Raw genomic sequence first — 16194 nt, forward strand, 5'->3', positions numbered from 1 at the left:
CAACGATAGTGTATTTGCGGCCCTAGATAACAAGTATTTTGGCCATGACAATTTTATCGATCGAATCAAACCCAAAAATATAAAATTGTTTTAATGTTGATCGTTCATTAATCTCCTGACGCCATAAGTGAAATATGTTGGAAACAAACATTGAAGCCTAATGGCTTCAATGTTTGTCTCTTTGTTAAGGAAGAACAGCGAGCAGCACCGAAAAGCAAAACGTTAACCTTTGCGATAAAGAGCTGACCCTGTAGGCTGGGGCGTAGCGATAAGAGCTTACAGTTTGTCTAGAACAGGCGCCCTTTCTAAACCTGTGGTCTAGAAAGTGATGAAAACGGATTTTTTATGACATTTCGTTGCCATTGCAATATTCCACATATGGAATTAGTAGGTACTCCATACTATGTACGTACTAAATCCATGATTCCATTTCCAGTATTCCAATACTTAGTCAAGATTGATTGATTAACACTGGTGATTGCCAGCCAACATGAGACAGTGTCCATTGCACAGATATTAGAACATTATGGTCCACTGTAATAATTTCTTCCATGGAATGAGTACCTAGGTACTTTGGCAGACTGTGAAATAGTCAGGTCGGTAAAGTGTTGCGGACAGTGTCCTAAAGTGTATTGTGAAAAGATGGAGATGCACGGAGATGTATAGATTTTTTAAAGTTTTCACTAATACATAAATGATATTGATAAATATGCAATGGTGGCGCTAGTGTGCGAGCCTTGCTTGCCCTTGTCGAAAAACGATTTGAATGGAGGTTAAAAAAATCAGAGTACCTAATATAATATTTTTTATTGAAAATAAATTCTTAGTTAAGTATACAATATTTATAGACTACAATATTAAATATGCCTAATTAATAATGCGGAATATCGAATTCATGTTGTGAGCAGGAAATATGTGTACTTAGTAAAATCCCAACACTGTAAGATAATTTTATAATCTGCATAAAACATGAGCACGTTGATTCGTTCTTATTCGATGTAATCTATTCTCACTGTTCTATTATTACATTGATTGAGGTAATCAACTTACTTTATTTATCTAATTGCAACTTGTCTAATATAGTCTATTTATTAGGACTCACAGTATTACAACATAGATACGTAAGAAGAATGTACGCGTAATATTTTGCAATGTGACTAGATGAAGATTAAGCATACAAGAGTCCGCACCACGAAGGAAGTCTCGCAAACGTGGGGACAACAACAACCGATGACATAATATATGATTCCACATAATATTGCCGCGCGACTTGTTTCATGGCGCGGACTACGCTTGAAGAATAGTTTAAAGATTCAACTTGAATTTTTTCTACTATTTGTACATTTTACATTAAGGCACCGCTAGGCAAAATACCAATGAAAATGTGGGCGCCACGTTTTGCATATTGATTTGAGTTATATTTTTTATTGTTATTATTATCTATAAAATATTAATAAATTATTAACATAAACATTCCGTATATAAAATATAATTTAAAATTCTACAACAAGGATTTCAATATTTGCTACATCTAGGCATTTTTTGCCAAGCCGTACAGTATAGACTGGCTAAATGGTGAATACCTATCAATTTTGATTGTTTGTGAATAGTTTTCATTATAAAAGTCCTAGTTGTATGATAGTTAAAGAGATAAAACATACATATTGATACAAGCGACGGTGATAAAACATTTGGGTTGTTGTACGTTTCTTGCCTACACTAAAAATATACTATATTTCAACTATTGTCATTGCTGGGGCCCGATTCTCAGGAAATCAAAGTTTCTCCAATTTGTTTCGAAGGTGAAAATTCAGAATCGTGAAAACTCGACCAATCGATGCCCTCGAACTTTTTCGATTGTGATCTTATGTGAGCGCAATATCTGTGTGAAACCTTCAAAAATTGAAGACAAAAACTTCAATATTGCATGAGTACCGGGCACCTGGTACTTACAATAAAAAACCAAAAATTTTATCAGTAACAGGCAGAGATGGATTCATGCCCAATATTTACAAAATAGGAAAATATTAGGCGTAAATTCATCTTTGGTAACAAGTTTAGTATATGGGCAACATTATTATTATCTGATTCGGATTCATGAATTGACGCGAGGTATTCAATTTTACGAACAGTCCAGTAACAGCTTTATAACAAGCAATATACAAGGCCCATATAATTAATATATTAGAACAATAACATTCATTTACTTTTTACAATTTTAGGCAAAATCATTACAGTAATGTAATAAGGTGCATTAAAAAGAGAGATTTTTATTGCTTATCTTTTATTTAAGAATGTATTGCTAAATATTTTGATGTCGGATGTGGTGACATAATAACAATTAATATGAAGCTTATTTTTGGCATGGTGTTTTGTGCCTAGACATCGAGATCTAAGATGACCATATGACAGAAAGCTGGAACCATTATAAAGAGAATAAAAGTTTAACCTAGAGATCGACCGAATACACGGTTTCGGCCTACAAATCTCTAGGCGAATTTTCGGATTTGGTTTCGGTATACAAATACTTCACAGTAAATTCGGTCGGACTCTATTTTACACACGCTATGTAGGTACAGTCAGTAGTGCATTTACCTACATCATTATTTTCGAACCTTGATATGTGGATGACTGTACAGTCAATAAATATAATTAAGTATACAGGTGTCAATTGATAATGTGTGTAACGACACTTTTTACTAGAAACTGTATACTACCACTGTCATTTTGACGAGATCAACATCATATCTATTTAATTTAAACATTATTTTGACTTGGATACTTAATTATGTTGTTGACAGTACGTTTTTGCCAGCAGCTGTCAAATGGACCTCTCTAGTACTTTGTCCCGAAAGTCTTTTCAAGCTATTCTTAGAAATCACCCTATTGCACCCTGTGTATACTACAACATTATGATAAATACACCATTAAAAATTCTACTGCGTACAAAATATAATATTGCCTTGTAGGCTTTACAAAAAATATTTCAAACTATTGTAACAGTTACTTTTTATATGAATATAAGTAATAATCTATTTGTATTAAATGGTCTAACTGAATTCTATTGTCGAACAGGTTGTCCCAAAAAGGATAATAAGACTGCTAAAATCACGATGCATGAGACACAATTAGATTATTTAAATACAGTACTTAAATAATCTAAGGTAAAACGGCTTTCATCAACAGGCACTATGTGGGATATGCGCAGATAGCGCCTATTGATGAAAAACCGTGACACGTTTGTGGTGGAAAAATTTCTAGTGGTGGTGTCGTTTTTCTCAGGCGTCAGTTAGTGCTACGTGTCTATGCTGACATGGAAACTTAATCGGCCTATAATGAATCATACTATTAATTTAGGGAACATTTGTATGTTTTTTAGATATTGGTAAAATTAATAGTTTCTAGTACATTAGTTACACAACATTAACGACATAAGCTTACAAGGCATCCAGTAATTTCTCACCTCGTTTCCTTAAAAAACAACCTCCATAATGAATTGATTATATATATATATATATTTAATCGACATCACTAACACATCTGTCTTGTCTACTAAGTTTATATACATACATACATCCATAGTTTGGATCTGTCAAAATGTCTATTGGATCTTAATTTTATTAACTAACTATATATGCCAATTATTAAAATACAGCAGGGGTCCCGCGAGACCTGGCACATCTTTGGAACTTCGGCATGGCCGGCCATATTTATTACCATGGATCTAGGGACAACCTGTTTAAGTGCATTCAAAGGCTGATAACATTTTATTACATTCTTGTCTATTTATGAACAGATTAAAAAGGCATCTTTATTATATTGCTTAAAATTTATTACCCTGCGTGTCCATGTGTCAAGACACAAAGACACGCACTGCGCAGAATGTCCAAATCGCAAATAATATCAAAGTGGAAGTCGGTTTCTCGAGAGGAATTAAAAAATATATTAACTCTCTTATTAAACTATTTCGTTTGCGAATTGGATATACTGCGCCCAAGCCCAACTCATAAATTAGCTAAAAATTATATAGAGGGCAACCCTAACGTTTTTCTAACCAATCTTTCCGCTATCCTGTTGAACTGGTCTCGGTCCTCTCTCCACATTTTGGCCGCATCGACGTTTGCTCCACTTTCGTCGTTGGGTTCTGAAATTAGATATGCTAAATTAGTAACTATTCAGAAATCGTGGATTCGTGTAATATAATACATGTCAAGCCTCTCTGGAAATGATAAAGTAGTTAATAGCTAATATGTAAGATACACAGCTACAACAATTAGTTAAGTCATACATAAATGTATTATGTCTATTAATGATGGAAAATCTGTTGCTTATGCTTTATTCATGGATGCAACCCACACATGATAGAAGAGATGGTCAGAGTCATGTATGGGTCGAATCCTCATGGCTGAGGGATGACTGACTATGATGACCTGTCCATAAAGCAACAGTGTGACGAAGAGAAGGGCAGAAAGAAATAAATGTATTTGCTTCTTACCAGCTAACATACTAACAACTGACAACAAAATCTTTTCTACACTTTGGACCGGTGACCACCGTTCAGCGCTGCTCTCATATCCCATGGGGTCGTCACCTGGTGCATGTAGAATGGATATGCACACTCTACCATCAGCATAAACTGAAAGAAATTGGGACTCCATTTCTATTCTTCAACCATAAGTCCTATTTCTATTTGTATTATATAATATGAATTAAATACAAATTGTGTAGTTGAAATTTTTGTATTGATGAAATTTTAATTATGAAAAAAAAAAACAATACTAAAACTAAAATCTATGTGAAAATGTAAACACTTTCTTATTTAGTACCCCTCACAACCTGGAAACCATAATAAATTATGCACTAAACTTATCTATTGCTGAAAACCATACACAAATCTGTGTGGTTTTTGTGTTTATCATGTTCATACAGACAGTACCAAGACTGAGCCTAAAGGTATAATATTTTTATGTTTCTATATATATACATAACAACAGTGTTGGTGACCACATAATGGAATGTTTAGGAAACCCTCAAGGTGTAATTCACAGTAGGCAACTATAATACCTACATATGAAAAAGCTTGATTAAGCACCACCACAGACTCCTCACACAGAAAGGGCTGCAAAAGATGCCTATCTGCAGAAAATAGTGTTTGAGGCTAGTAAGAAGTAAGCAAAATAAGGCAAATAGAAAAAAAACTTACTGTTTGGATGAAACATTTCACATATAAACTGCATTTTTGGCGGACTCAATGGATAATCAGGAGGGAATACTAATTTTGCGGGAAAAATGCCACCTTCAAAACAAGTTCCTTCAGGCCCTCTGGAGACAAAAATATATAATGAATATATGATAATTAGATGACAAAGTGAATCAGATATGACTTGAACATGGTAAAAAAATTGTGACATTTAACAACTACATTATATTAATGGGACTTAACAGAATCTTTCTTATTTAATGCCTTGGTGACTGTAAGATCATTGAAATGTCAGCAACACTAAATAAAAAAGGCTCATGTTCCCTTTATTACAATATAAGTAGTGTTCAAAGCATGAGAGTTTAAAAACCATTAAACTTTACTGAATTATAAATGAGAAGATCTGAGGTGAAATTTACTTACGTTATTAGTGCTTCCCATTCAAAGAAATTTTCCTCATTTATTGGACCAGCTATAATCCCTTCTGGTGGATTTATGGTAAGCTCTGAAAGTACATTTTGTTATTTATTGAATTGTAGTATTTTTTTAAAGGAAGACGAATATTTGAAAGCGAATGTCTTGCTAGGCAATCCTAACCAAACTTTATATGCTAAATACAACTCAGAGCAGACAAATACATTTTGGCGTTTGCCCAGATTATAAATATTATATTATATGTTAGGATTAAACCCTGAAGTACAGTGTACAATGAGGAAGAAATTCAGCATTTTTTTAAATAATGATCAGCGAAAAAATTTATAACTATCTACTATTAGCAGTATAACTCATACGGACTCTATAAAACAACGCAGGTTTATAACAGATCTATATTTTAAATATAAAATATTGAAAATAATGCCTACCTACAAAAAATAAATAACTTCGATGACCTTTTTGAATATTTAAACTTACGTTTATATTCTGCCATTAATCGCCTTAGAGCTGAACCTGCCATAATTAGAAATTTTGAAAGTTGTAAAGAAGATTTAGTAGTAAGACGAATCAAATTAATGTTTCACTATCACTTTAAAATAAAAATACTAATAAAAAATGAGAGCAGCGCCTTGAACGACCTGTAAAACGTCAAAACTTGTGATGTGTCATTAATGTTGTGAAACTTGCTATTTGCAACAGAAGTAGTGATAGTAGTAGTTTATTAATATTATTGGTTATCGCCAAGGATTTAATAAATATGGAGTACCTACCTACTAATTCCATGGTTATCGCTTACCTGCTGTAGGATAACGTCATTGCTATTGAACTATATATCTAAAATCTAAAAGTATGTTTTATCCGAATATTACTATGGCACCATACAATATGGCGTTGACAGAACGAGACAATATATAATTTTAGCTTAAAATATACTTTTTTACAAATAACAAGATTTTGCTTTTTAGGTACATATGTGTGTTTTTAAAAGATCTCGGCTTTTACTAATATTGTTACTTATTTAGATTACTTTTTAGATTGCAAATAGTCATGGGCAAAGTTTGTGAACGATTTTATATTGTAAAAAAGTCCTACCATTATGGCTGGTAGAAATTATTTTTTTATCTGTTAACATTAATGGTTAAATCGAATAACGTCAATGGCGGTTGATTCAATTTTGGCACATTGTCGTTTCATATTATTCGTAAGGATTTTTGTTCCGATGTCATAAAGATCTGAAATATGTACCTATTTACGCTGAAATTTTAATTTATTGGATTGAAGAGGCTATAATTTTAAAAAGCAGTAGGTATTACATATTTTTTCAGTGACGGTGAAAATGATTTATTTTAGGTATATGTATATCAGTAAAAAAATGCAATGAATTTGCATTAGATACTTACAAAAATAGAGCACTATAAACGCGATCGTAATTTTCATTCATATATATTATACTACACTAGATTCAGTATCCCCAAAGGGGGTAGACGTCAGGCAGGCAGCCCTCTGCGTCGTCACAGCCCCGAGTGCAATCGAGGGCTCATGAAGATGAAATATTGATGACGAAAAAAAACTACTCGACTTTTTAAATACTTATACTTATTTTACAGAACGACTATGGAACAAGAAACAATTACGATTTCCAATCAAATCACGACTGCCGCGTCTGCATTATCTTTACCGAATGTAGATTCTAACCCTCAGGTACTTAGGTATTTAGTTTCATCTTAGTTTATGAATTTATTTGGACACTGATCAAATTGTTCTTATGAGTAGATCCAGATGGAGCTGAGAGCGAGATATAAATATTTTTATTTATATCTTATTTCAAACATTTTTAAAATCTAGGTAAGTACCATTGCAGGTTAAAAACCAATTAAAATAATCCTATCCAATATTGTTGAGATAATAAATAAATACATATACATTCATTGTCCAGTTTTGAATAAATAAACACTACTTAACACATATTTCAAAAAATAGTATAATACCTATAAATATCTATTTAAATTTTAAAATGCATTTATATATTTTATCAGTGCAAGTTGTTTTCTGAAGAGGTTTGCCCAGCAACTTTCGTATGTCATCGATGTAAGAAATCGTTCTACAACGCCATGGCACTACAGAATCACAAGAACATGCAGCACGATGCTGACAGTTCATGCAGCGAGAGTGACCAAGTCACTTCTTTCATGCGTTCTAATGATCAGGTAAATCGGGAGAATCCGATTTTTGACACAAGCTTCAGTTGTTGTCTTGTCATGAAGATATTCTTGCTTTTAAGGCGTGATTTAAAAAATAATGTCCGAACAGTAAATTGTTGAGGAGATTCCTCTCTGGAAGCCGAGTGGGACAATGATAGTGCGTGACTTGATCAAGTCACGCTTATCATAATAATGCATTGTTACTGAAACTGAAGTGATGGGCATTTCACTCTCTAGGATAGGTACCTAGGTTCAATTTGGCAGGACAAGTGAACTAAATAAAATAACGTTAAAAAGTTATTATCTTTTATATATCTGAAATACAAACTAACAGTGTACACATTAAAAAAGCCCACAGCTGAAATAAACTTGAAAGGAAATTACTTATTAACTTTAATACATTATTACCGTGGATTGTTCTTAGAATTAGAAAGAAATATACAAATAACATTTGGATAGGTACCCAGATTGACATGTTATAAGAGGAAAAAGAGTAGACTTCTAAAAATATCCACTGAACTGAAATGTAACATCACGCAGTTACAGACAGGCTCCCGCAGTTGCAGGCTCGCGCAGCTGCATTTTGCATTCAAGGTACTAGGAGAGCATAACAGTCGAGAAACTTTTCTACAAAATGAATATGACATACGAACTTGTGTATGTTAACTGCGCTATGCAGTTTTTGGTGGTGTGCACGTAAAGCCTTATACCCACTAGACAACGATTTTCATGCAACATAGCTTTTCTTGCTCAGTACTATAGACATGAGAGAGAACGACAGGGTGCTATTTCATTCAAGTTAATTGGAGCGAGTGAGATAGCATAGTAGGCTGCCCTCAATTTGTCTAGTGGAAAATATGGCTTATACTGCAGCTTTTGCCACACCCCGAGCTTGGTTCATCACAGAGCTATCGTCATTTCACGAGGAATATATAGAAATAATCAGCTTCATTTCGGGTGTCTGAATTTCGAGATAAAAAGTTTACCAGGTCCTTATTTATTCCAAGTTTAGTATATTAAACTAGTTTAGCAAATTTCATCGAGAACCGTCCAAACATATCAATTTCCGCATTTGTATTAGCAATTAGCTCTACATTTTAGAAACATTGTGACAAATTATAAAACCGCTACTTTTTTCTTTTTTTGATATCATGTGCAAAGGGTTTAGATGTCCATAAAGTTATGCGGGTATATCAAGTACCTAGTTACTTGAGGTATCTTCAGTTTACTAATCACATTGAAAGCCGCTCTGATTTGAGTGTATATTACCACAGATACTCAACGACTTCTGTGGATTCAAGTTTATACCGCGCACGAATCCAGATTTAGATACCAACACCAGCGTCCAGGACGGCATCACCACACGCACTTTCACAGAGGACATATCCTACCTCATCGTAAAGATAGAAGGGTATGATCTCGACTTGAACTTGAGTCTCAAGAGGTCCAGGTTAGAAGGAGCCGTAAAAAAGGCGAAACACAAAGCTGGGAAACCGTTAGTTGATTTAAGGTGGGTGCAAATTGATCACCATTTATTTATTTCTTACATACTTTTACTTTTATTTATCGTAGCTGTAGTGTGTGTACTAAAATTACTATTTAGATATTTATTAGGAAAGATGTGTTCATCGTTTCTTAATATTTTTTCTAACTTCGTAAGTATTCACTCTAAATAATGTCCTTTGTGATTGAATATTTATTATTTCTTCTTCCTTAATACAGGGGCCCTTTTACGTGCACGCTTCCATCAGAGCTGTATCCAGGCATGCAATGCCGTCAAATCTTCTTCAACTGTTGTGACTATTCTATGCACTATAGAGAAGAGCACACAAAAAGGCGCAAAGCGGCGCTGCGCTGCCAAGTCTGCGAGAAGCGACTGGACACGGACCAATCACATTCTGTAACCGCCTTACAGCAGCCCGTTAACCGCATCACATTCGCCTGTCGCATCTGTGGACAGACGTTCCTCACAGGCGCTCAATACGACGAACATAACCGCACTGTCCATGCCAAGATAAAACCACACCAGTGCTCAATATGCGCAAAGCGATTCACTCAACAAGGCGGCTTACAACAGCACATGCGTATGCATACAGGTGTCAGACCCTTCGTCTGCTCCTTTTGTCCAAAAGCTTTCACCCAAAAAGCTGGTTTGGATCAACACCTGCGCGTGCACACAAAGATAAAGCCTTTTAAATGCGTAATCTGCAGCAAATGCTTCTCTCAATCTGTCCATTTGCGGCAACACATGAGAACCCATACCAACATCCAGCCTTTTGAGTGTTTTGTGTGTGGGAAGCGGTTTAAACAAAGCAGCCATCTTAATTTCCATATGAGATCGCATGTCGGGGAAACGAGTTCCCTAGTGGTGGAACGGTACGCTCAGGAGGTGCCACAGCAGAACCAACTAGAGTTTTTAAACCTGGCTAATCTACAGCCGATCCAAGATGGCGAAACTTTATATTACGCTGCCGAGCTAGCTGCTGGCCCGCCGGGGCATAACAGTTTTAATTATCAATCTCAAGAGGCTTTGCCAGAAAATGTTCTTTCTTTCTAATTGTTAATGTTATGAGCAAAATTATTGTGTTAATACAGGCTCACATTCTTTGTAAGTGTTATTATAATAGTTAAGTCAGCTTGATAACTCGTTTTTTGATTTTACCCTGTTGACATCAAATGAAATTCAGGTAAGTAGTAAGCTACAATATTGTGTACAACTTGGCATAGGTATGTAAGTACATTACATTCGGATGAGTACAATAATTTTTCGTAAATGTTATTAATGTTTATCCTATAAAGCCAGGTGTAATCACAATGCCTACGCAGTACGTAAGTGTGTAACGACTCGTGTATACCTGCTGTTACGGAAGGTCTGTACCGACTATAAATCATCCCTGTTCACCCACACTGATGTAACCTTGTTAAAATATATTGGTAAAATATCTACTACATAGATTCAAAATTTTACTAAGGAAGCATAAATCAAATAAGATTGAACCTTTATCAAAGCAAGTGAATGTGTGCGAAAATTGTGAAGCAGAATCATATAGATAAATTCATACGTAATATACATTCGGATGAGTACCTACTATCATTTTACGTAGATTTTATTAATTTTTCTCCTTTAAAGATCGGTGTAAACACAATGCGTACGCAGTGCGTACCTAAGTGTGTGTAACGACTCCTGTTCATACATGCGATAAGTGCTGTCAGACCATTTCCTCCCTTTTCACCCACACTGATGTAACCTTGTCAATGTATAGGTTTAGTCGACACCTACGTAAATATCTACATAGATTCAAAATTTCACTAAGGAAACATAAATCAAAGAAGATTGAACCTACTATGAAATTCATCAATGCTAATGCATGTGTGCGAAAATTGTGAAGCAGATTCATATGCCTATCTAGATAGACTCAATATAGTACCTAAACGCCTACACACAAATCGAAAATTTCACTAGGGAAGCATAAACCAAAGAAGGTACTACAAAATTCATGAAAGCAACGGTATGCGAGTGCAATAGAATACTAATCAATAAATAGGAAGAGCTTGAAGTGGATATTGGTGGAAGGAGGTGCATGGAGCAATGCATTTCATTGGTGCACTGCAACGAGCATGCGTCGTATCTCCCAGACTTTGGTTAGGTTCCCTAGATTCCTGACGTCCTAGTATCGGTGTGAAAAGTTCCGTATGATGAGGTTATGTTAGTACTTTCGAGACTACATGCAAAAAACGTTATTTTGGTATGTATTATACAAAAGGTATTGAATCTGGTATTAGTGTTGTAGGTATCTCTAGAAAACCATGGCAGTCAAAACCTTATCGAGAGAGGTTTAACTTTGTTGTATTTAGCAGTGTCAGTACAAAATATTTCTCACGACGACTCCTAATTCTTAATCACTACTTAGAAATTAGAACCTACTGTGATTATCATAATGTAGTTATGTGGCCAGGTGGTCAGATTACAAGAAATAGCGGCAGTCTTTGTGCCTTGACTTTGTTTAGATAAAAATAGCCCTTATTCGCATATTACAAGATTCTCAAAACATCAGATTCTTAAAATATTAGATTATTGAAATAGTAAAGAAAATGACTTAACCCCGAAAAAGTTAAACAAATTTACATTTGCTTACAAACTAGTGGTATGTACTCGTATATAGATAGGTATGCCGGATCCCAGCTCAGCTTTGTGCTATGACTGGAAGTCACTGCGCTGGTGTAGTAGTCAATAACCAAAGTAGAATAATAAAAAAAAATTTGCTAATCTATATTTTACATTTTCAGGTTATTTTTTAATAAATATATTGAAGTGACCTGGTCGGACGATAAATAAATAAATAAATATATTAGATCACACTGATTGAGCTAGCCTCAAAGTAAGTTCGAGACTTGTGTTATGGGATACTAACTCAACGATACTATATTTTATAACAAATACATATGTAGGTATATAGATAAACAGACCCGGGCCAATCAGAAAAAGATAATTTTCCATCATGACCCGACCGGGGATCGAACCCGGGACCTCTGAGGACCCGCCACGGAGGAGGTACGATGGGTAATACCTCAGCTTAAACCCTATTTTTCTAAACTACCTATTACCTACTATTCATCTTGGACTGAGACAAAAAGTAAACAAAAAAGAAACGAGAAATTAACAAGCCAAACATTTAAGTTATCGACATGACTCCATAAAACAACAACAACAAAAAATTTAACATTAACAGAAAGTAAGAACAAAATTAACAAAGGAAATATAATAACGAGAAATAATGATTTTTTGTTTCAGGTTTGTTCACCTTTTGTCTCAGTCTAAGATGAATAGGGTATAGATACGTACACATTATCAATTAATCTGAAATCACCGAAAATGTATAATAAACATAATTATATATTTATTTTCATTAGACCTATTTATGTTAAACGATTTTGTGCCTAAACGTTGTGTAGTAAGTACGAAAGCTTTACCATAATTGCTGTTATGCTGTAGGTGTAATTTCTTATTTTTGGCGGCAGATTAGCGCAGCAGTTACTCATTATTTGACATTTATTTCTAGCCTTATTATTCTATTTCTCTAAGTACATAGTAACTAATCTTGAGTAAACCACAAGACAGAGACATCAAACATGGCGTGTGGGCGGTGTGGTAACAATTTGGTCTTGTGATTATTTTGTTAGAGCGGCCGCGCTTGCACTAACAAAGGGTGGCTGGCCGCATCGTGATAGCTTTTGTCTCGACTCGATTTGGCCTGACATGTATTCCCCTTTATGGTTCGCGGTTAAAACGATCTGGTTTTCGTCGAATCAGTCAATCAGTTCATACGTATCTTATGTAGTTATAGTAAGGTATGTTTTGGCCGCGAGGATTCTGTTCTCCTATGTACCTACGGGGAAGGCCCGTAGGTATTTGTTTCAATAATTGGCAACAAATTCACTAAGATATTTCATAAGTAGTTAAAAATAATTCAGACACGTTCTTGACCTACCTATCATCATCCCGCAACTAAATGGTCTTTGACACCCCTTTTATTTCAAAATCAAATATTTGTTCTCCTCCACGTTTTGAAAGAGCTTCAGACAAAGCATTGATAGGATATTTTTTATCTTTTAGCACTTGTACCCATGATGTAAAATCAAGCGCGTTACCATTTTTTTGTATTTTCGGTTGCACATGTGCCAGCTGCCTGGTTTACATTTGTTTATGCTCCAGCAGAGGGATACTGTCGAAGGGTTAGGGATATAAATTACATAAAAACAGATTTGCTCCTTATTTAGGTACAGTTCGTAACGTAGATTAGGTAATAACTAATAAATTACGCTGTTATAGATATATGAATTTACTTTTCAATTCATAAGACTGTATTTTATTTTAACTAGGTATGTTATTAGAACATAGAACTCATCGATTTTCAGGCTTACGAAAACTGAACAATAATTTTCAAACAATTTCGGAAAAGCTCGTTACGTAAATGTTTTGTTAAATTACTGAATATATCAATCTTCAAACTTTTATCTTAAACTGGACGGATAACATGGGTACCTATAACATGTTTTTATCATTATTAGACTAAAGTATTTGATTTCTAGGAAGACCGACACAGACGAGTACAACGCACTTTATGATATGAACGTAACCGGAGCGATACAACACATTGTAACAGACTAACTAGTCAAATCTTTATGAGGTCTAATCTCAGGCGGCAATAACAAAAGACTTATAGATCTATAGTTTTTTTTTCGCTACGTATACATAGAAAAACAATATTGTGAAATAAGAATACAAAACTTTCCATATTCACTCAGTCCGATCAGCAGGATAACAATTTATCATTTTTGTGTTATATACTCACTCTTACTTAGATGTTTTTGACACTCTTTAGTTCCTTGAACCTGCTATGGTTTGGCTGGCATTAATAAATTTTGAGAATTTTTATAATTTTTTTTCAACATTAACTATCAAGTTTTCTAGCTTAGCTGGTTCAAAGAACACCCGTAGGCATAGGACTACATCATATATATACTTGGTGTAAATTAATTTCCAAAAATGTTTCGTTCTATTACCAAAGGCAATTCTTTTCTATTCTACATTCATTTTATGACTTTTTTCTGCATATTTTTGATGAAAAATCATTTCACCTATAAGATACAGAGGATCATATTGTCAAAAAAATAATACCCATCACAAATGTGTTTATTTCGTCTACATCTTGGGCCGTGCTATACCTCCCAATACCTTTTAAGTCGCCGTCATGTGGTGTTGTTTACATTCAGACTCGTTAATGGATCCTGTGTCGTGCAAATGTAGGCGTTATGGAAGTATATTGTACAATGTACACATTTAATAGGTACTAAAGTCTTGTTAGTATTTCTCATTGTCTGGCGAACATCAACTAAAACGGCAAAGTATGTAGGTATGTAAGATTGTTATTTTTTTAATTATCTTCTTAATTACAAAATGCTGAAATTCTTATGACTTATTTTACTTATAAATGGACCTTATACTCGTATACTATGTCAACATTGTATAACGCCAAAACGTCAAGAACAATAATTATTTTGAAGTCAAATAATTATAGCCAAAGCAGTTTTTGAATTACTAATTTTTATTCGATTCTCACTCTCAATCTCGGCTTTGACACCCTGAAGATCGAGGCTGCGTGAAAAATTTAATATTTTTAACATTCGCCTCTGATTTTATGACAGGCCGCTTGACTGACGTCAACTCTCTTGGGGGAATGCTGTTTTTGCATATCAGCTTCCACCCATTATTAAAATAGTCTCGTAAGGCATCTACAAGAGGATATGAAGAGGTCCTACTCTAAGGCGGGAACGCCCAAGGACGCCAAGGATCCCGTAAGAAATGACTAGGTAATTCTAATATGCATAAGACATTTTTATTTGGAATGCTGAGTGATAAAGAGGTGTCAAAATCACGAAAAGGTAATATAGGTACGTGATAGGTACTATGATAATGTTTCCTTCCTAAAATCTTTGGTATAATAGGTACAAGAATTAAATAGGTACTCAGTGATCACAAATTAGGTACTTAAAATGTATAGAGTAATTGCAAAACAGGAAAACACTTGGCACGCAAGCACTTGGGGCGCTAAAGTTAACACTATATATTATATACATGCATAGCAAAATATATAACACTATATATATTTTGCTATGCATGTATTTCTGAAGTAGATTTTGAATGAGCCGTGAACATATTTTTACATTTTTTATACAAGTCAGAGGGCGATGGTCGAAGGCTGCGCCTGCGCGGGCTGGCATGCGTCAGCGCACAGCGGCGGCTGTCGACGAACACGACGCACATGGCCCGCATCATAAATCTGAGTTATACTGCTGCTGCTTGGAGGAAACATACGCCTTACTCTGAAATATATAAATAGTTTATTGTTGTATTTTGTCTTATTGTGTACTTTATTTTTTTGAAATAAGTAATAATTATGTATAATTGTTTATATTATTGTGAATGTATAATTACTTACAGTCACAAAAACGGTACAATAACTTTGTAAACACTGCATATCCTATAGCTATACTATTGAACGAGCAAAATTTGCTGTAATGCCGTAATGCGAGACAACAAATCGAGCTAGGTTCTAAGTCTGTGGAAATTCGTTTTCAGAATTCTGGTGTAATTTGAAACATTATACAAATTATAGCCCAAGTACCTACTGTATACTGTATACTATAAAACATAGCTTGACAAACATTATGATATTTGTCAAGCTAATTTTTATAAATGTTATGTGATTAGCCAGTTCACTCCAAGACTTGAGAAACACAATTTGTTTTTCGATTGTAACATACTCGTACATGTACTCGTAGACTATCAGACATAAT

General features: G+C 34.6%; 2 protein-coding genes across 4 annotated transcripts; one reads left to right on the forward strand and one right to left on the reverse strand.

The window, feature by feature from the left end:
* Positions 1–792: 792 nt before the first annotated feature.
* Ubc7 (Ubiquitin conjugating enzyme 7) lies at positions 793–6308 on the reverse strand. Its single transcript, XM_053768329.2, has 5 exons — positions 6113–6308; positions 5624–5705; positions 5204–5322; positions 4496–4636; positions 793–4144 (listed from the first exon to the last, which is right to left on the reverse strand). The coding sequence occupies exons 1-5, from the start codon at positions 6153–6155 to the stop codon at positions 4023–4025; spliced, it is 507 nt and encodes a 168-aa protein (XP_053624304.1). The 5' UTR covers positions 6156–6308; the 3' UTR covers positions 793–4022.
* A 487-nt stretch (positions 6309–6795) lies between these two features.
* Positions 6796–10471, forward strand: LOC128683294 (zinc finger and SCAN domain-containing protein 22-like). 3 transcript variants are annotated; one of them, XM_053768747.1, is made up of 5 exons: positions 6796–6937; positions 7243–7336; positions 7672–7842; positions 9111–9346; positions 9559–10471. In XM_053768747.1, exons 2-5 carry the CDS (start codon positions 7250–7252, stop codon positions 10391–10393), a joined length of 1329 nt encoding a protein of 442 aa, XP_053624722.1. In that variant the 5' UTR covers positions 6796–6937; positions 7243–7249; the 3' UTR covers positions 10394–10471. The 3 variants fall into 3 exon arrangements, with proteins under 3 accessions (XP_053624722.1, XP_053624723.1, XP_053624724.1); XM_053768748.1 differs by lacking the exon at positions 6796–6937 and having other exon boundaries at positions 7243–7344; XM_053768749.1 differs by lacking the exons at positions 6796–6937; positions 7243–7336 and adding an exon at positions 7342–7480.
* Positions 10472–16194: the final 5723 nt, after the last annotated feature.

Source organism: Plodia interpunctella, chromosome Z (genome assembly GCF_027563975.2).
Source record: "Plodia interpunctella isolate USDA-ARS_2022_Savannah chromosome Z, ilPloInte3.2, whole genome shotgun sequence".
Taxonomy (NCBI): Eukaryota; Metazoa; Arthropoda; class Insecta; order Lepidoptera; family Pyralidae; genus Plodia; species Plodia interpunctella.

Excerpts from the sequence above, each read along its gene's own strand:
- LOC128683294 (XM_053768747.1), top strand. The coding sequence starts at position 7,250 with ATGGAACAAGAAACAATTACGATTTCCAATCAAATCACGACTGCCGCG. Across the intron at positions 7,337-7,671 it reads ATGTAGATTCTAACCCTCAG|TGCAAGTTGTTTTCTGAAGA; the intron begins GTACTTAGGTAT and ends ATATTTTATCAG. Across the intron at positions 9,347-9,558 it reads AAACCGTTAGTTGATTTAAG|GGGCCCTTTTACGTGCACGC; the intron begins GTGGGTGCAAAT and ends TCCTTAATACAG.
- Ubc7 (XM_053768329.2), bottom strand. The coding sequence starts at position 6,155 with ATGGCAGGTTCAGCTCTAAGGCGATTAATGGCAGAATATAAAC. Across the intron at positions 5,706-6,112 it reads ATTAATGGCAGAATATAAAC|AGCTTACCATAAATCCACCA; the intron begins GTAAGTTTAAAT and ends ATGTACTTTCAG. Across the intron at positions 4,145-4,495 it reads AGTTGTTAGTATGTTAGCTG|AACCCAACGACGAAAGTGGA; the intron begins GTAAGAAGCAAA and ends ATCTAATTTCAG.